Raw genomic sequence first — 22,850 nt, forward strand, 5'->3', positions numbered from 1 at the left:
AAAAGGAATTTCAGTATGAGAAACTGGACGTCTCGAATTATTACAGGATAAATAAAATATACAATACGGACAATTACTACCGACTACCGTTACTAATAGTAATAACACAGACAACACAATACATAGGTATCTTCTGTTATAGTCTGTCCACTATAAGAATTGCTTTTTGACAGCTCGACGGGTGATACCAGAAGTGATGTTCAAAAGATTATCGATTGTGATACCATTTCAATTATAAATTAAAAATATTATCATAAATCGAATCAGGTACGTAAATAATAATTACAACGTAAACGTACTAATAAGATATGTAATAATAAGACCACATATCTATGCATTGTATGTTAAAACTAAACTAAACTAATATTTTATTATTTATTGGTTTCTATCTTACAATTTGGTTGTCTTTACGTTTAAATTATATAACATAATAGAAGAGTTTTTCTGCATCGGATATATTTTACAGAGTATTTCTATCGATTATTATAATCTATCGACCCATCATTGAATAATTCTGTGTAGACATCACTAAGTGGGCGGGACCTGTCCATGAAGAACGATAATTATTTGTATGACATTTTAACATAGACAATACAATCCTTCATAGGCGTGAAGCTGTCAAAAAGCAAATAATATAATGGACAGAGTATAAAAAACTAATTTCTAAAATAATTATTATGAGATTTTTTATGAAAAATTATTGTACGAGAAGAATTATGACGAGTTTAAGAAATTCCGTTCTAGTTCCCTTTAATAACATCAATTAAAAGTTTATTTAGCTCTGTTTTTCATAGATCCACAGATTAAAAACTCTACATAGTCTGAGATCAATCTATAGAAAAAAATAGAAAAATTTTACTAACCGTATACACCAAACTGGTAACCCCAATCACAGCGCCAGTAAGCACATCCCACCAATGATGTCTATGGTCCGTTATCCGCGTGAGTGACGTCACAGCGGCGTACGTCAGACACGTCATCTGTATGACGGGCACGAGGAATACCGTGCGGTGCTGCCAGTCGAACGCGCGTTTTTGGAGGTACCACTATAATGGGGAAAATTTATGCTTAAATAAAAATCTTTTTTCTAAATAGAAAGCTATATAAACACATAAGCGACTTTAGAATGAGAAATGTTATATGGTATATATATAATTATCCCTACTAATATTATAAATGCGAAAGTAACTTTGTCTGTCCATCTCTTCTTCACGACAACCACTGAACCAATTTGGATGATATTTAAACATAATATTATTATGCGGGTTTTCCCTTGACCTACGTGGGTGGAGCCGCGGAAGGAAAACTAGTAGTTAATAAATAGAAATAAAATTGTTGTTGTTCTAATAATTTAGTTGTTAGCATATTATAATTTTAAAGAAACTTACCGCCATAAATAGACCACAATACACAGACAGAGAAGTGTGGCCAGAGGGAAAACTGTGATAGGAGTCGCTCTGATACCATTTGGAGAATCTTGTTGAAGTACACTCGTATGTTGTTACATATTCTGACCTGGGAAGAGTGAAATAAATTAACGGCCTTACTAATAAAAAGTTAAACAATGGATAAATTTCAACCATTTTCTACCATAGCTGTGTCCTGCTCTTGCTCACATGAAACGTCAATCATAAAAACAAGACAGGTTATTGCAATAACTAATCCATTGAAACGAAGTTTATTTAAAATATTGTATGAGCCTTCATTTGTAAGTGTGTTTAACCAATCTATTCGGATTGTGAATGCTATTTTTTTTTAGAATGTGATTTTTATTTAAAGTTTTGAACGCTTCATGACTTGAACATGAAATTCAGTTTACATTTAGTTTTATCACTGTCGCTTTAAAACTGCAGAAGATCTACCTAATTAAAATTATCTACTCTAGTCTCTTTAAAATAGGTAAAATTGGCTTACCCATTACAAGTCTTAGCAGCATCCGGTTCACAGATATCAAAGAAGGTCGGTCTAGGGTTCCCAATGAGCCCTTTCATGACCTCAATCACACCCAAGTTAAAGAACAGGCCATACGCATAGCTCCTGTATATGAGGAGCGTGTTCCTTGTCACATGTTGCAACTTGGTTTGAGAGCTGTACGTCGATGTGTGGAAGATGTACTCTGTTATGAACACCTGGAAAATAAAGTTTGGATGTGAGTTGTGATTGGTTGCAATGTTGCTGGAATGGCCAACGTGATAATATCTGTTTATATTTCACTAGCGCTTCGCCCATGGTACATATTTCGCAATAAAAGGTAGCCTATGTTCTTTCTCAGGGTCTAAAGATTATCTGTGCCAAATTTCATCAAAATCGGTCCAGTAGTTTATGCGTGAAAACCATACATACATACATACATACAAACCTTTCCTCTTTATAATATTAGTATAGATATACCTAATTCGTAATAATCTGTAGAGACAACTGAAAGTTTTGTACGAGGAAAATGCAGAAGGATTGTATCTCATTCTGCTTGATATTTAAGGCATGAAAGGTTAATATGTTTTGTTTGAAATTCAGCATCATTTTATTCATGACTTAAAAGTTACTGTAAAACAGCTGTTAGTGCTGAGTTAATAGCTGAATCCGTACCTATTATTTGTCAGGTGATTAAAATTTTAATTCCATGATTATAACAGATTACTTAAGAACAAAAGTATTAAAAAAATCTTATTTGTCAATTGAAGAAGCCACTTACCAGCACCAAAGGACACAAAATGGCGGTAGACATGAGGACTTCAAAATTGACCGTATCTCCCGTGAATTTATGTGACAAAGCTGGATCATTGCAGTAGAAGCCGTTCTTGTGGTGTGGTATTATGCCAAACTCGAATAAACCGACGAGAAGGAGTACTGTGAATAAATAATAGATGATATTAGTATGATGAAATTCGTTTTGTGAATAAAATAGGCGAATGCTATTAAAACTCTACAGAGTTTTTTAACTATAGGAAGTTCATGAACTTCCTATAGTTTATTATTTCGTGCTTTGTTTTTCGTTTAAGTTAGGTTAGGTCTACGCTGTGTTTTTTTAATCTTTCGTTTTGCACGCCTCATAAGCGAAGCGTTGAGGTGGGTACTACTGTCACTTCGCGCAAAACATCTGATTTTTCAAACTTAAAATGTCTTTATGTATCATACATTGCACTTGTAAGATAATACATACACACACATATTAAGGCGCGGGTCAAACACAAGCGGTGCGGGCGCGGGCGTGCCATAAGCGCGCCTCTTCAATCTGTTTTGCACCACATCCTTCTTATACATTTTGTATGAAAGAATTTTGGACAGGCGTCGAGGCGGCACGCCACCGTTGCGCCGCGGGCGTACCGCAGGCGTACCGCAGGCGCGCTTCCCCAAATAGAGGTCAATTCACGGTCATACACAATCAAAAACAAATCGGGTGGTATAGACCGGGAGATACTGACACAAAATTTCGAGTCATTTGTAACAGGATGGCGGTTCTACGGGGGTCTTAGTACGCAATGACAAAAACGAAAATGATGGTGTGAACGCTGGTACCGGTGGCTTAGTCGCGTGGGCGTTAGTCGAACTCGTCGGAAAAATAGCGAAAGTCAAACGATTTGTAACACAAAAATTTTAGAATTTACCGATAGCCCATAAAAAAGAAGTAGGCGGTAGTCTCATGCCATACTTTTCCGGTGTGACTTACAGCCCGCCATACCGACGCGAATGTGTTGATTTAAATAAAACAATTATTCAACCATTTGTACCAGGCTAACTTTTGCACAGGTAACCATCGTCATGCAGCCATTTACGAAAATCGCCATGCCATACTTTTCGGACGATTCCAAATGGAATACCGCCGAAAATCTGCAAAAAAATTTATTTCGCCAAATTTTTTGTACCAGTATTGCATTTGGATTTTTGGAGAGTATTTGATAAAATGTGACCATTGTTATATTTGCCATACTTCTAGTAGGGGGAAAAAGTGCTGTCATACTTAAAAAAATAATTTATTATTAATTTATATAAGTGAAAATTTCCAACACCTAGATCTTTGAAATTTTATATTTATATTCGTTGATCCTCAAACTTACAGGAAAAATAAGTGCCATACTGTTACAAATCGTTTGACTTTCGCTATTTTCCGACGAGTTCGACTAACTCCCACGCGACTAAGCCACCGGTACCAGCGTTCACACCATCATTTTCATTTTTGTCATTGCGTACTAAGACCCCTGTAGAACCACCATCCTGTTACAAATGACTCGAAATTTTGTGTCAGTATCTCCCGGTCTATAGTAGGAGACGGTAGCCTGTCAGTCAAAAATGTGTTCTCTCTGTGTGGAATTATATAGAGCTGCTATTACATACCCTTCTTCGTTTTGTTTTTAAAGGTGAATTGAATTAATCGATGAAATGATTTACACAGGTGATGGCAGTAGGGAAAGTGAAAATGAAGAAGAGCATAATGAAAGTTCCCATGTATTTACAATGTCAGAAATAAAGATAATCCTGATTTTGATTGTGTTTTTTATTTATTTGTAATTGTAATAATATTGTGGAATGATCAGTACTGTAAATACTTTTGAACTGAGATTTTAATGATAAGATTTATATGGTTTAAATGTAAACCTGTGTTTGAAAACCATATTTTATCTATACTAATATTATAAAGAGGAAAGGTTTGTATGTATGTATGTATGTATGTATGTATGTATGGTTTTCACGCATAAACTAGGTACTGGACCGATTTTGATGAAATTTGGCACAGATAATCTTTAGACCCTGAAAAAGAACATAGGCTACCTCTTATTGCGAAATATGTACCACGGGCGAAGCCGGGGCGGACCGCTAGTACAATATAAATTTTGTGTTATTTTAACCTTCTTTTCTTCCATCATTACACCAGTACCTACTACTTTAAAATTACTTTAAAAGTACTATAAAATTTTCCAAGTAAATTCCAACATTTCCAACAAAGATATATTTGCAATCGTGGGGTTATCCTCGCTATTTACTTACAAGGAATTATCAAAACAAAATCGTTACTTTCAAATTAACGTTATCTCAAATCTCTTTTAGCACAAAAAACATAATTTTACTAAATTATGCATGAAGAAAATGCATTTAACCTCTCTATATAAATATCATTTTCGGACGCCAACAGCGCGCCCGATGCGCGCCGGCAGCGCGCCCGAGGCGCGCCGGCTGGCGCGCCCGCGGTGCGCCCGATGCGCGCCGCGCCGCTTGTATATGTCCCGCGCCTAAGAAAAAACACTATTTTTAACGTTCATGATATTTTTGATGTCATTTTTGTTATTTAAACTAGTTAAAAAACAGTTTAAAAAAGTTCTGTCTTAGACGTCCGTGTGTCTGTATGTGCGGATCCTTTTTCTTGTTAACACGATAGCGACCGAAATACTTTACTAATCGAGTCTTTTTTTTTCTCTTACGCTTGAGTATGCTCAGGAATAGAACCCTTTCATTTTTCAGGGTCTGATTCGATGTGGTTTAATTGTTATTAAATAAACAAAAATAATAATTAATAAATATTTATTAAAAAAAAATTATGAGGCGTGCACTTTTGGATTTTCCAAATTATTTTTTTTATTATGACAAGTGTGTGTGTTTGTGTTCGGATATTAGTGCACTAATTTCTATTTACCAACACTTTAATCCAAATGTACCACGGTCCTAACGTTGGTCCTAACCAAACAAAAGATGTCTTCAAGTAATAATCACATTGATGTGGCCATTCGCACCAGTTAACCAATTTATTTGGACCCCTACATCCGGTGTTTTGGGTTCAAAGTCAATGTCATAATAATTTGGCAATTGCGCAATTGTGTGAGGGGGTCAAAATTTTCCTGGCAGTTTCGCAAGGTGACTTACGCGTCTTCCGCATAATATTTTTGACGGGTTTAAATCTTGGTTCATTGGTAAGAAATGTCGATTATAAATATTTAATCTTGCATCGAAATTTACGTAGCGTTAGCGTGTGTATGGAAACAGGAAATTCAAATTATTATTGTGATACAAAATGGTCAAGAATTGGCTTCCTAAGGAAATGGTAGAGTAGGTAAGTTTTTGAAAATCTTAGAGGCGGGTAATGTTATGTTTGATTCTGATACCTTGCTTGGTGCTTTGGTGTCTGACTATTGCTTAAATTCCGTTGAAATTTTTTCCTTTGCATTTGCGGAGTAAAAGATACTCATGAACTAGGTAGTGACTGAAGCAATGTGTTTGAAATTTGCTACGAATATTGTCGTCGTCGTCGTCGTCGTTTCAGCCGTGGGACGTCCACTGCTGGACAAAGGCCTCCCTCAGGGTTTTCCACCACGACCGGTCACCGGCGGCCTGCATCCAGCGGCTCCCTGCCACTCGGACCAGGTCGTCTGTCCATCTTGTGGGTGGTCGTCCCACGCTTCGTCGCCCAGTACGTGGTCTCCATTCGAGAACCTTTCTGCCCCAACGGCTATCGGTTCTGCGGGCTATGTGCCCAGCCCATTGCCACTTCAGCGTGCTAATCCGGCGAGCTATCACAGTCATAGACAGTATTAGCCTTACAGAAAACTGTACTTTTCTCTAAACCTAACTGGATGTTTTGTTACCTATCTTTATTTTCCTCTACAAAACCAGTTGCATAAATGATTCATGATTCTAAGTTACACCTTAGATATTTTCTTTAAGAAAGCTGTAGAAAATGATCTTGTTTTTTTCCCTATTGCTAATGTGATACATATCTGTTTAGACTCTATTTTTACCTGATATAAACATTTACTATTCCAGGTAATGTATCTGGTAATGAAATTTCTATGGAATCGATTTTAAAGTATTTAGATGAAATGAACTGCAAATAAAAGTATCACGCTAGTGAACACTAAAATAAACCTCTGAAAATTAGTGAATATTCAATGTCATCAATTTGAAATACGTTTCATTACAAGATAAGATGCGATACGCTTTTTACAAGAATAATTAATTTTACCAACTGTTTCACACACTTCACTATCTATAACTATTTAAGTGTTTTGTAAATTGATTTTTTATGCAAATATAGAAATACCAAAACTATTATTAGTTAATCTAGAAGGTTCCCTTTTAATGTCTGGTCTATGTAAACATGTCTGGCCTTGTGACGGTGACCCGGTAGGATATTTGTGATGTAACTATACGTAATGCTATCACGTTGAACACCACGAGTAACCCTAACTATGAAGTAGGATCACCAATATTCTAGAAGGCCATGGATTCAAACGACGAAAAAAAATAGGAACATGTTTGGCGCCTTTTTGGAAGATTTGTGATTTTTTTTTGGAAGCAAACACGGCCAGCAATGTTTTTATAACCACTTTATAACTTAGGTACTGAAGAATATAGAATATAGAGTGAACGAAACTTTTTTGTCCTTAGGATCCTGGAATAAAAGAAACAAATTGGAACGCGGTTGGCACCTTTTTTGAGATTTGTGCTTCTTTTTTAATTTTCTTCCAAGTATTAGCGGCCAGGGATGTTTTTTTATAGTTCGTATATTGAAAGATAATGTTGAACCTTTGGCTTTTCATGTGATGTATGGATAGATTTTCAGTCATTAGATGAAATATTAATTTGTATATTTGAAAAATACTATACGAATAATACGAAGACAATAATAATTTATCTTATTTATTTGCAAGATATATTCCTATCTACTTACTCGATTAATATTAAATAAATTGCGTAGGTAAATTAATTAAGACATTTATTTAAACATTATAATATTTTATCCCATGAATATTATTATGAGTGGGATCACCTGACAAATCTATTAATATGATATTGCATAATGCATTTTACCGATCGGAGCGCACATAACATAGGACCCTCTCTCGACATTTCAAACGATTTAGTCATGTGTATTTATATAAACTAAAATATAAAAACATTAACTATATAAATTATATTTAAATTAAATTATTTAAAAAAAGTGTGATGACATGAAAGGTCATTAGTACCTATACCTTTAGAAAATTGAATGAAAACCAAAACTTTGTTAAAAACTATTACAAATAATAATATTACGTCGATAAAATAATTATAGCATGGTGATTTGAGTACAAGTATTGAAAATATTGTAATTACAAATCATTGCATAGCAGTGACCAGCTACTCGACGCTAGATGGCGCTATACGCAAAAAGTGAAACTAATGTTTGATAACGGACTTCATTCCATACAATTCTCTAAATTGTTATAAGATTGTTAATAAAAACCTCGGGATACTGAAAAAATTTAAAACAATACGTAAATGATTTATGAAACGATTTTTTCTTCATTTTACTTTTACATCAATATTAATTGCCAGTTAATTTGAAAATAAAATCAATAAAGATTCCTTGAAGATTCATATCATTTAAGAATAAGTTTATGGACCGTAATTTTATAGCATTTACACAAATAACAGACTAACAAGAATCGATAATCGACATCTAAACAGTCGATAAATCGAATTGTATCCCGATTAACATCGATATTAGGTACTACTAATTATATAGAAGCTTGTTTAACAGGTGACTTAATTATTAGGGTAAATGGTGTTATTATAGGCATATCTACTATTATAATCTTCTTATACTTTTAACAAGTTTTTATTCAAATAATAGTAATTATTATAATGTTATTTTATCTTTAAAGGTTTCGAGATTCACTTGATAAATAAGATGTTGTTTTCTAATAGTAGGTCTATGAAACGGTTAACGAATATAAAAACTAAATTAGTTTTGCTAATAAATAATAAGTAACTATTTAGAATAATGTTGGTTAAATATCAACATAACCATTCTTAAAAGTGGGAAATAATATTATTATCGATCGTTCTCTGAGGAGTAAAATTAATAGATAAATAACAATAATAATTATAAATTCATAGTAACAAATAAATTTGTATCGGTAAAGTAAAAATTACGTCAAGTAATTTAATCTTCCAATATTTATGATAATAGGGAGAAAGTTTCAATTAAAAAATCAATTTCATAACATAATATTATGTAGTTATAGTTTTATCTATGGCCATCATGTGTGTTCTATTTTTAATTGATACAAATGAGTTATGAGGCATTGACACTAGACTGTGTTTGTATTTTTTTTTTCTTTTTTTCTTGAGACTGCGATTGCGTGCATTCTGCCATACACACATGGTGGGGTCCACACGTGTGATGCATAGTTTTTTTTTAATATTATTAGGGTTAGACAGTTTAGACTTCATGTTTATAGCTGTCATTTATGACGTATTAATTTTTTTTGCTCTGATACGACTACAGTTTGCCGTAAGTATCGTTTCTTTATTTATGTCGTCATACGTTAACCAACCTAAATATTAAATCACCATGTTTAAAAATAATTTAATGTTGCCAGTTAATCGATTTCTTGGATGCTCGTGATTTATAATTATAGCATCATGATACGGCTCACTTAACCGTTAAAGCACCTTTTTATTTTTAAAACATGGGATGTTTTCATTATATTATGCCGTTCAATGTAACGTTAGGGATATGTTAGGGAAAACATTTTTGTGTTATTTAATCTGTATCCGTGTTCAGTGTGGTAATATTGAGCTGAGTTTTACGCGCCTTTTTGTAACTTTTAAATTTATCTATGGTAGAAGGCTTTTGGAATCATAAACATAGCATATGGAATCATATTTATAAGAGTTTTCTTATTTTATCTGTGTCATACGTGTATTATAAATTTTGAAATGTAACGGCTGTTTTCACAACTTCTGGATAGGGTGCGTTTAGATTATTATCTGTCAAATAACGTATGAAAATAGACGACAAATTATGGAGTATCTACATATTAAAATATAGGTCGTAGTAATACAACAGCTTTTTTTAATTGATTATTTTGGAATTGGAAACTAATATTTTGAACACATTTTAATTAAAGTAATCAGAAATCATTTCACAGTCTTGATAAAAGACATTTCACATGATTATCTATACGTACAAATATTATTAGGAGGCAACGTTCGTGAATTTATAAGGATGCAGACGGTAATCTGGTTGAACTCAACAGATTTTGAAAATGCTTTCACTACTGTGCATTACTTCGAAAATAATAGGTTAAAATTTATTGCGAGAAAATCCAAACGATACTAAGTATCTGAGATTAGTAGGGATTAATCTCTTACCTAATAATAATAAAGGTATATCAATAGCTAGAGTCCACCAGATGCTGTGCCCGCTGCCGCACCGCGTGGGCTTGATGAGTTGTGACTCCAAGTCCTTTTGCTGTAACAAGAAAATAATTGTTAAAATGTCTATAATTAGGGAAATTTATATGTAAGTATAGGTAAATCGGGTTGATATAACAAATGAGGGAATGTTAAAAATCTGTAGTAATGGGGATATTTTTTTTTATGTAGAAGTATTTTGGTAGGTAGGACATTTGTTAATACCTAGTTTATGAATTCTTCCTTGGCTTCCCGATGTTTAAAACATGGGTTGAAATAGTAACTATAGAATGCTGAATTCTGGTATCTGATAATCAGTTAATGTTAGTAGTCAGTAACTTAATGCATAATTTATAAATTGAAAACAATGTTATTTGACTCTAAGTTGCAGTTGAAACATAATTTTGTAATTAAGTAAAGTCACAACTATTGTTGACATAATAAGCAATTATCATTAATTAACTAATTCCATAATTTAATAACCTAACTGCAACGAAAATCAAAACAAACAGAACAGATTAAGCAACAGATTTATAACAAAAATAAATCAAAGCGATTCAGACGGGACATAGCCATCTAGATTAGCTGACTGCGCACAATGATTATTGTATGAAAGGTCATCGATCGGCACAGAGCCGTATTTACCGCAGATTGGGCACAGATAATATAACTATACTTGCTCGGGTTATCTTTCTATCACAGACTATAAATACAACGTTATGACGTAGTAAGTTATTCAAAACGTTATCTTTGTTAGTGATATTATCAAGTGCATGTATATTGTATGTGTCTATGGCAAATGTGTAATTTACAATTCATTAAAAAGCTGCAGCAAAATCCTTTACGTAGTTTAGTTTAGTTTTAAAGATCTAAGCATTCATAGGGATAGACAGACAGCGGGAAGCGTTTTTGTTTCATAGATACTATGTAGATCGTAGATTATTAATAGCTGTGTTTTACCTGAAAATAAAACACATATTAAATACTTACCTATATTTGAAGCTTACTTCATTGAGAAGGCACCTAGCTTTTTCCGCCTATTCTTCCCTCTCTTTCCGTTGTATGTATGCTATCTCTCTCGCACACCTCTCCACCAGGTGGCGGGGCGCACGATAATGTCGGGCGCTGGATGTTTTTCATTGAGTCGAAATCCACAACAGGTGGACGTTAAGTGTAAGCTTCAAATATAGGTAAGTATTTAATATGTGTTTTATTTTCAGGTAAAACACAGCTATTAAACACTTGACCGTAATTTGAAGCTTACTTCATTGAGACCTGCTTGTTACCCACCTGGTGTACAATATATGGACGCCAATGTGAATTTGAATACATAAGTAATTACTTATTTCTTTATTTGAAAGAGTAAGGTGTGCAGATAGTATACCTACCAATAGATCACACAAATTTTTATATTATATAATATATTAACAATCCCAGATGAAAAGTTAATCAAATAAGAACCAAAAAGTTAATCATAATGATTAAAAGTATTAGAACTTATGAGATTGGTTCAAGCGTACCTTAGTTAACCTTTTGGGCTTGAAAAGTTAAAGTTACTACAATTTTCACTATCTTTAGCGTAAATCTGCGAAAGCGCCAGTAACGACTTTCAATTACGCATTTAGATGTTACTTACAAAATGAAGCAACAGCTGATCCCGACGAGGAAAAATACCTCAAACTCAAACCTTCATTTATTCAATTAGAACTCTGTAGAAGCACAATTGAATCATCTTAACATAGAATTACCACCTGTCTCAACTCACACAGTTTTAACCCAACCTGCTACAAGCGGACAAGAAGAGAACTTGGTCCTTACTTTTGGGGTCAGAAATAAATTTAAAAGGTCACCCCTTGAATAAGGCAATAAAATATCAAAACAGGTAAACGGTTTTAATTATAATACAGATTTTTAACATCCAACCAAACCGTGCGGTATCTATTAATGTTTAGGGCCAACGCCACCAATCATAATCTAAACATGGCTAGTACTTTCAGTACAATGCATGAATTATTTATTTAAAACTGATAGGTCATAAACTCTGTACTGGAAACAAATATACTGAACTTAAGAGACTAAAATGATAAGGAGCTTATCTGTGTCCCAAAACTGCAATTACTACAGCCAAGTACGTTACTTTTAATCAATTCGGTTTTAAGATATAATTATGATTTACATCAGAACTTATATACCGAAAGCCTCGGGACTACATAACGTCACTTATCTTCTTATTCTTATACTTATATAAAAATGAATCGCAAAATGTGTTGGTAAGCGCATAACTCGAGAACGGCTGAACCGATTTCGATAATTCTTTTTATATTCCTTGAAGTACGAGGATGGTTTTTATGAAGAGAAAACGTAAGTACCACGAGCGAAGCCGGGGTGGACCGCTAGTTTATAATAATAGTGTTTGTGCACAACACTAGGCAGTCAACAGCTATATGAACGTCAGATAGGAAAAGAGCCAAATTTATCCAGTCAGTAACAAAGGATTTTAACTATAGTTACTTTATTCTAATTCAACCAACTACTACTAGCTACTCCGTATGTCTTTTGGATAGACGGAGGCAAATAGGATTTTTATTCCAACTATATCATTTGATATTTTGAAAATGTACTCCACATTTTCATACCGTCAGAGTCATTTTGCAGATTATAGTGGTGCAGCACTGAACACTGTCTATTAGGTGGCTGATGCTGCTGACCGGGCCTTCAGTTCCGCTTTCTAGAATACCTTCACCCTTCTAGGTGTTACTACTACTGAAATAGCGGTACTCTATCGCGTCGTTCAGGTCTCTAACTGACTAGGATTTCTCATATTATCGTAACAACCCTCGCTCGTTCTAACGAGGATAAATTATCGCCAAGGAATTCTGCTGCAGGATAATGGCAAGAGAGATTATAAGCTTAACTATGCATTATTATGTTAAGGAATATGGTGGGTTTTGAATACTATCGTCGTCTGAAAGTATCTCCTTTCGATTAACTGCATTAAGGATGCAGATCTGATCCCATCTTTGTTCCGTAGGAATGCTACGACAGTCTAAACGTTACACTGAACAAAGAAAATTGCCCTGAATATAGTCGGTTGTTCCAACATCCGTAATATGGCTAGCCTAAGGTTAGTTATCCCTTGATTGTAACTGCTACCAATGGAGGCATTGCTCTTGTGTTGTCCACAGTTGTGCGAGTGCAAAAATGAAGAACTGAGCTCGTGGGGAGCTATGTCGAATGAATCTGTGTTAATATTATGACAGTATAGGACAGTTAGCTGTGGATGCGAAGACAGGACATTACTTTATTCATCCGTAAACACGCAAGGCAGCCACGGACAGCGATATAGCAAGAACTAAACTAGCAAAGTTTAGTTCGCTTACCAGACTTTGTCATGTTTTAAATGCAGTATATCCTCTGAATAGCATTGCATTTATGACTATTGATAAACTTAATTCACCCGTAAACACGAGAAGCAGGCACGGATAGCGATATAGCAAGAACTAAACCAGCAAAGTTTAGTTCGCTTACCAGACTTATATTTTAAAAGCCGTATAGCCTGTACATTTCATTTATTGCCCCCCCCCCCCCCCCTCAAAGCAAAGAAATGAGAAGTCATTTGGCAGAGCTTTCTCGTTAAGGGTAGGGGTTCCAAGTAATATCTAATAATAAGAGGCTTTTGTTTGGAAAGATTGACTTTCCGTTATTTATCCTCTATCCTATGTAAGTGTAACTCAACAGTCAGTATTCTCAGCATTCGTTGAGTACTTAAACGTTTTACGTTAATAGTTGTATATAACTTTATTATACAATATAATAATCCTGGTGGGATGACAAAAAACTTGTCTAACAAACGATTATCCTAATCCCTCAGCGATTTATTGTTTGAGCCCCGAAGAAAAATCTCATGGGTGCAATAATGAGGTCAAATGGGTTGAAAAACGAGTCAAATAAATTGCCTACAAGACCGGGCAACTAAAATAGGCCTATGAGAGGTCAACTATACGTAATCAATCGTCATTTGTTACATTCAATCGCTTTGCGATTAAAAAATCTCTTCCGATATTTGTATATGAAAATTGGTCGGCTAGTGCCATTTAATTACGATACCAAACATACCGTTGACACAAGGCTTGGTGACAATCCTCGAAACCACCGCCACAAATCATCTGCGAGATGATATTTGATCCGACTCGCCTTCCTTTGTTGTGATTAGGCTTTGCATTGGTAAATACAATTTGTTCAATTCCAATTTCCATAATTGGTAAACCAATGGTGGTTTCCTGATTCCTGAAGCGTAAACTTTTAGGATACGAAGTATCAATTTCATGCGCCCATTATTTGACGTATCTAACCTTTATTGTATTTATTAGGTCATTTACTATACTGCCCACTGTGAAGTAGATTTCAAAACCTTTTTCTACCTACCTTAGAAGAGTGAAGATCCGATACGGTCATATCCAAAACTTCTTTCGTGGGTCCTCGTTGACAAAAGCAAATATCTATGATCATTTTAATGATCAATCCTTTGTATATTTGCACCAATCGCCATTAAAGCCCCGCGAGGGCTGATATATATTTGCACCATTTCCCCGTGGGGACGGTTGTTATCAAAGCCCCGCGAAGGCTGATATATATTTGCACCATGTCTCCGTGAGGTACTGTTGTAATCAAAGCCCCGCGAGGGCTGATATATATTTGCACCATTTCTCCATGAGGGACGGTTGTAATCAAAGCCCCGCGAGGGCTGATATATATTCGCACCATCTTTTCCGTGAGGGACGATTGTAATCAAAGCCCCGCGAGGGCCGATATATATATGCACCATTTCCCTGCGAGCGACAGCTGCGCGAGGGATGTTTGTAACTAGAAATAAGTAGGGCCTGCCAAAAAATGCTTAAGAGACACCCTGCGAGGGTGAATTTGACCTGGCTAACCCCTGCGAGGAGTAGTGGCCACATTTATGTATTCTGCTTCGAGCAATACACCTTAATACACCTTAGTGCTAATATAAAAATAGCAGTAAATAATCATTTAAATAATATAGCAATTAACAAGGTCCTTTAACTTATTTTCCAATGTTAGCGACATTTAATAAATTCATAATTCAAATCAATTCACTAAATTTTAAAATGAACTTCGATTCATATTTATTTTTGTTCATGCAATCGATGTAACATTTAGTTGCTTTATATCCGTTAACATTCCTTACGAACGCAACCATACCGTCGTAGGACGTTATATTTAATTGCACAAAATAATCTCCACTCACCCGCAATTTTTTACTTTTTGTCAAGGTGTACAAGTTTATAATATTATTCTAAAACGTTAGAAGTTAATTGTAAATCCTTTGAAATAAGTGTATCTAAATCTAATTTATATTAAGATATCTCGATAATTATTATACGATAACCCTTTCAGCACAAGTTCAGTAAACCAAAGAATTTAATTGTAAAATTTTTGGTACTTACTCGTTTTAACAAAAAAGTTGCATCATTTGAACATAGGAAACGTAATTTTCAATCAAATTAGCCGTGTGTAATATGTCTATTTTCACATAAAAACGGATCAGAATAATACTCATAAAAGGACACGTATAGACTACGGATAGTTTTGAATGTGTGGAACATTCATGGTACGTATCTACTATACATGAGCGAATTCCATCATTATTCAGTTGAGCGGTAACTCCCGTACGAATTATAAAATAATATCACAACGTGTTCTGACATGTCGTGACTTCTTGGAGCTGACTCATCTCGTTCGATAATTTTTAGTAATAAACTATGATAGGAATTCCGAACCGTTCCTAGCGATAACGACAATGTAATAAAGTCGTAGCAATGGATTGTATGCCTGTAAAGCTTTGAGTTGGCTCATATCCATACTAAGTATTAATTGTAATTTTTCCACGAAAAATTCACTTGTACCCTTGTAATAAAAACACATTATTAAAAATGAAATAAAATATTAAAAATATCTATATACAAGAGAGGGTATTTGATATATCTAGTAATATCAAATAATCACAAAAGTAATATTAACGATTCGAGTAAAGCCGAACGGTAACACCGTTAAAATAGCTTTACTCACAGTATTAAAAATTCAAATATTAATTAGTACATATTGCATAATGAAATATTTCAAAAGAAAAGTTACTATTTCAAGTAAAATGTAACGGTTGTATCGTTAATTTTAAATATCTTTATTCATGCTATTAAGTATTTAAGCATATTGAAAAATAAACTATTGCTGAAGGATTCATTAAAAACCTCAGCATTTTAAATAAAGTCCAACGATTATACCGTTGACTTTAAAGATTTTTACTCATTTTTAAGTAAAATATTATTAGAATAGATGTAAAAATAACTCACTGTACCGATCCGACGGGATACACTTTTTAACACTTTTAGCACTTGCTTTAAGCAATACTTAATACTTAATAGCACCAAGGTTGTAGTCTTGTAGACAACCTTCTCGCGGCGGAAGCTAGACGCCAATGAAAAACATCCAGCGCCCGACATTATCGTGCGCCCCGCCACCTGGTGGAGAGGTGTGCGAGAGAGATAGCATACATACAACGGAAAGAGAGGGAAGAATAGGCGGAAAAAGCTAGGTGCCTTCTCAATGAAGTAAGCTTCAAATTACGGTCAAGTGTTTAATATACAGTTTTGACGTAGTAGTTATTCTAAACGTTATCTTTGTTAGTGATATTATCAAGTGCATGTACAAATGTGCAATTCACGGTCCATTTGAAATCGGTTAAGAATTAGGGTGTCATATTTCTGGTTATAAACTATGTGTGAATTCCATTACGATTGAAAATTGTTTTTGTGTATCTTACAACAGACGAACACACATACAGAAAGGCACATCATAAAAACAGAAGGACCTAATAATAACTTTTTTAAATTAAATGAAAGAGGAAATTGATGATATACCAGTTTCCTATAGAATATTGTAGGCTGTAGTAATTTCCATATTCAGTTAAGGTAAAACTTCAATAATATTCCGAAAAATAAATGTCGTTTCAAAATACGTGAAAAATAATTTTACCCGTATGTTTTATGCCAATATGCACGTACACCTTTAGCAAACATTTTATAAGTATTGCATCACTTAACTTTAGTAAAAGTAGTGATTTTAGAACAAATAGTATCAATTATTATAAAAGATGCGGTTAGCTGATAGCGCTGGGGTGATTATTGATTGAGAGTATTGTGTCCTGAGTCATATTTCGTTACACGATAGAGAAGAAGAATCAGTTCGAAAAAAGAAGAGAGAAATATTGAGAGCTTATTTGACGAACTTTAAAACAAGTTTTCCAGTTTTGCCCAAATTTTCAGAAGTTGTGAATTATACCATTAATCTTACAAAGGTATTTACAAAGATAGAGACGTCCTTTATTCTAGATTCAGTTTAAAGTCACAAAGTCCGTGTCTGTGAGGTTGGGAGTAAACTTAAGGGTATTCAAGGTTGGACCACAAGGTCAGGGCGTCCTCGCAAGGTCGAGAACCTTGGGACTGAACGATTTTCATGAACTTGAATTTGATTTACGTCAGACGACCCTTATATAACTACACTTGGGTAATATTTGAAGTTTTCAGATTGGAGTTTGGAAATGTTTTGTTTATTTATTAGCTAGGGATTGTTTTTGTTTTACTGTATTTGTGCATGAATAATATAATATATGTATATCAATGCATTTTTTATGGTTAATGTTATTATTGAGAGTTTTATCTCTACAATTCTAATGCACATAATAGTTTTTAGGCTGTACAGATAATATATACAATTTATTGTAACATTGAGATTTAAGAATACTATTAAATAATAGTTAACTTAAAATTGTTATCTCTCATGCCGTAGAGTAGATAGTAGTATGGTCCAAGTACATCACCCAGGGAAACCACTCTCAATTGCAATACAATTACACAACAATTTATTCAATTATGAGACAATTTATGACGAAATTCGTGTTTTCTTAAATAATAACCACATTGGTAAATTACCTTTCCCTATTATATTACTATTAATTAGTAATAACAATACGTGTATTACGTCAAACGCTTAAATTGGGTCATGGAGAGGTTTGGCACGAGGTGTTTCAGTGAAATTGTTACGTGGACAGGTATGACTGTGTGGGGTTTTAATGAGTTATAACAATTGAAGAAAAAAAAAGGATAATCTGTGGTATGTAACCCAGATTTTTGTAAACTGACTCAATCAATAAAACACGACCACATTGCGGGATCCCGCCAAATAAATCTCATTTGTAAAGCATTTGAAAGTTATAAATCTGATTTATTGGATTGTTTTCTATGTATTTGCATTTTGCATATATAAAATATACGAAAACAACAAAAAGTTTATTATTTTCATCGGGAGTTGACCAAACCAGGTTTTAGGTATACCTTCATAATACCTACTTATCACTCATGAATGATTTTTAATTGATATGCCTCGGTTTTTTTTCCTTTTACGTTTTAGGTACCTACTTAAATATTTACTATTTTTATTTTAGGGAATCTAGTTATCTTCTTAAAATGGATGTATGGATGTTTGTTACTCTTTCACGTAAAAACTACTGAACCGATTACAATGAAATTTAGCACACATATAGAGGGTAACTTAAAATAAAATAAATAAAATAAAAATCATTTATTGATCAATTTGTGGGTTAGGTACAAACATGTAACATTTGGACCCCAAACAAGGACAGCCTGTATTTTGGGGTCCACCTTCCTTAATGACACAATAATAACAGAACTATAGCATAATATTAACTTAAATAATGATTTAGGTAAGTAATTTAGCTATTTTTATACAAAATTATACAAAATAAAATTTAAATTATACATTTTTTACTCAAGTTTAGTAGATATACTCATATGTTGTGCGTGCGTGTTTGAATGAGTGCGCGTGTTTGTAAGCATGTGTGAGCGTGTGTGTATGTATGAGTGTGTGTGTGTGTGTGTGTGTGTGTGAATGTATGTGTGTATGAGTGTGTTAGCGCGTGAGTGGATGTAGTGGCCATAGATAGAGGTTTGCTAAATTTTTATTTGAACTATGTATTGTTCAGTATCTGAATAATTCTGGGTCAGCAACCACTCTGTAACCTTCTTTTTACATTTTACTAAGGTAAGACTGTGTATAGAAAGGCTTTTATTGACCTTTTTATATAAAAATATACTCATGTATGAAGATTGGCGACGAAGGAAACCAGTACGCGGAATAAGGTTAGAGCATACCAGGTCATTTCTTCTCTTACCAGAAGAGACAGCACAAAGAGGTGTTATTTTATGTTGTCTAAGTGTTATTTGCAATATATATGTCTGCCTTAAATTCAGAATTTTAGCTTCCCTATACAGCTGGTCAGTTGGATATCTAAAAGGTTTATGAAGAATGACCTTGAGAATGCCTCTTTGTGCTCTCTCTAGAATTATTATAACTTGGATTAACACATAGGATAGGTTTTATCCCGGAAATCCCACGGGAACGGGAACTATGCGGGTTTTCCTTTGAAAACGCGGGCGAAGCCGTGGGCGGAAATCTAGTAATAAATAATTTATTTTTTTACGTACCGGAATACTCCCATATGTAGGTAAGTGCATTTTGATGAGTCAATCGCACTAAAGAACATCACTAACACGACTCCTTGCACTTAAACCACTAATATAAATAGTAATAACATACAATACCTATAAATACGTATCTTGATAACGGTTATCATATTATCAGGAATTTAATTCAAATATTACTCACTTGAAATTCTCGGAGCTATCAATTTTAGCAATATTTACGTAAGGAAAGGTTTAAACTTGACTCATGATAAGTAAAGTGGGATTGGTTCGTTTTTATAACATTTACATAAAGGAAGGATATTTTGTTTGTTTGTTACGATGTTACTCTAAAACTACAGGACTGATTTCATAAAAATTCTTATTCCACCAGAAATGTACCTACTTTATTTCTGAATAGCACAGGCTAAAATATTTTATTTTGTTTCTTCCCGGGTAAACCCGAACAGAGCCGCGATAACCTGCGAGTGTACACATAGATATAACTGAATGTTTATACATGAATGGTTCCATTACAATACTAGATAATCCGTTCATATACCGTTGAATTTTAACAAAAAATACAGTTCTTTAATTAATCTTTACATTTATATAACTGGCAATAGAATAGAGCTGAAAATATTTATTAATTTGCAATTATATTGTTTGTTTGATTGTTTGAACGTGTTATTCTCAAGAACTACTGGACTGATTGCAAAAATTTTGTACCTACGTGACCGCTAAAAGGCAGATTTATTATATTATCTTGTACTTTTAAAAAAATTTACCGCTTTCGCGTTATTATATTAATTTCTTTAATCATCAGTTTCACTTTATAATTAAAACTATCTTTAATAGATTTCTTTCAGCATTCTAGATAACTCATAAATCATAATTAGTTACATTTGCTGGTAGTTTAGTTAATTGTTTTTATAAAAAATAAATAACGTATGATATTTAGGTTAGCTGCTTAATAAAACATGGAGTTTACCTGCGTAATTGTCTTTTGAGAAAACCACAATTTTAGATCTATCATAACAATACCTTCCATCCTGTTTCTAGCCATTTTCAAACTCAGAATGATATCGCATTTAAAATTAATTACATATTACTATAATTATAATATTAAGGTGAAATTTGTTTGTTTGAATGCGCTAATCTTAGGAACTACATTTTTGAATTAATAACAGTATAGGAATATAATTTTTCATGCAATATTTAATCATCATTTTATTGGTAATTAAGGCAATAAAACTTTGCTGTTAGCAGAGCAAATTATTTGGTAATTTTAAAATTATATGAACATCTTATTGAAAATTATATTTACCTCGCGAAGTGAATTCCTCAGGGTCGCCATTCTTTTTAAACTTTGCAAACTGTTTCTAAACGCTGAATTTTGATGCACCATCTTAATTCGAAATATTATCGTTATGTTTAAAAATATTTACGATTTATATGGCTTACGTTTTCATTGTATTATTTCGTGTACAACATTAGTACTAAGTTTTAAAACACTGTCACTTTTTACGTTTTTATTCAACTACTTATGTATAAATTATTTAGGTATATACGACCAATTTGCTACGTGATTGAAGCAAGAAACTAAGTACATTTGTCCTGTTTTCAGATTTATTACGTTAATTGTATGGCATGACTAATGTGAGGATAAACCGAAGCTAACCAATAAAACATTTCATACTCTATATGGAATATTATAAATGTAACAAGCTCGTAAAAAGGTATTGGAATTTTATTAAAAGTTCGCAATGTCGCAGTTTATCATTTTATGAAGATTAGTGAATGAGAAGAAAACAGAACAGACGGACAAAAGCTAATTATGAAGACCAAAAAGCTACTAAACAAAATTAGGACACAGATGCATAGAATAATATTATGTTCTTAACATTTCTGCTTCTTCTTTCAAGTGGCAACTCCCGATCCCAGTGAGGACGGATTCTGCCAATGTCAAGTTTTGAACAGATGATTATTCTTAACATTTGCATGAGACGAAATTGCAAACCTCATTAGTCATTAGAGATAGATATTTTTGGATTGTTTGTGACGTATTATTGTCCTGGTGTTACGCAGTTAATTTTATGCTCTACATTGCCATAAATGTACCGAAGCTATGTTTACCAGCTTTTTCCTCCCATCTTTTAATGATGATTATTTTTATATAGAAATGAATTTTGGGTTAAAATCTGACACTACAATAAAACTTTATTTTAAGCACATAATATCCAAGTAGGCCCTTCCGATCCTGCATCCAGCAGTTCCGAAGATGCCAACAGCTTAACTATACAGACAGGTTGATTTACTCCCCACAGTATAATTTTCAACTGCAATAAGTACAGGTACTCAATGCAATAATTGCTCAATACGTTATGACAAATGGCATCATATATCTTAGAAACAACTATAAATTTAAACGTACGAACGTTATTATTTATGTCCTGTTGCCGAGCATCGTTAAGATTATCTATAATCTTTAAATGGATGGCTCTATTCAATAGTGTACTTCATTTTAATATAAAATATAATATAGAGATAGTACGATCAGTCTATGCATTATTAGTTACATATTACCATCATCAAAATATAATCTTATAAAGGTTGTAACATAATTTTTAAAATATCCAACAGGAAATGAGCATCATTATATTCTATTACACCGTTTATCTGCTACTGTATCGCTATTCTATCCCAAATGGTATTATATTATTTATTTGGGTTTTTAAAAATAGTGCGCTCTTCCTTTAGAAAATTACGTTTATTAATACAACATCAGGTACCTACGGACGTAAACAAATCCAACAACTTGTTTATTATATGCAATTAATTATTGTAACAATTAAGAAGGACTATCTATACAAATAAATAATAAATAAAAAGAGTTTTTTAAAGCTACATTTTTGCATAATGCCATCCCATAAAACTCCGCGCTCTGTAACTCAAAGTGATTGGATAATCTCACTTGAGGTACGAGAAGTTAGTTATCAGTAAAATGAACCATTTTTACTGTAGTAAATCTTGTAATTAAAAATGTTAATTTGTACCAGAAGGAACACATTATTTTGTAAAAAGTATTATAATATTACTTTTTTTTTTATTTAGAAGGAAGCA

The 22,850-nt window shown here is 33.4% G+C and overlaps 1 protein-coding gene across 1 annotated transcript in view; it reads right to left on the bottom strand.

The window, feature by feature from the left end:
• LOC149481448 (phospholipid phosphatase 2-like) overlaps nucleotides 1-22,850 on the bottom strand; it is a 29,042-nt gene that overhangs the window by 148 nt on the left and 6,044 nt on the right. Inside the window, exons 2-6 of the mRNA XM_089705030.1 lie at nucleotides 10,129-10,228; nucleotides 2,693-2,847; nucleotides 1,915-2,129; nucleotides 1,389-1,515; nucleotides 864-1,046 (exon numbers count right to left, since the gene is read on the bottom strand). Coding sequence (XP_089561156.1) covers nucleotides 864-1,046; nucleotides 1,389-1,515; nucleotides 1,915-2,129; nucleotides 2,693-2,847; nucleotides 10,129-10,228 — 780 coding nt within the window. The remainder of the gene's footprint in view (nucleotides 1-863; nucleotides 1,047-1,388; nucleotides 1,516-1,914; nucleotides 2,130-2,692; nucleotides 2,848-10,128; nucleotides 10,229-22,850) is intronic.

Source organism: Colias philodice, chromosome 16, assembly GCF_061535455.1.
Source record: "Colias philodice isolate Cphi_HAF_F1 chromosome 16, ilColPhil1 Martin Lab GWU primary, whole genome shotgun sequence".
NCBI classification, from domain to species: Eukaryota; Metazoa; Arthropoda; class Insecta; order Lepidoptera; family Pieridae; genus Colias; species Colias philodice.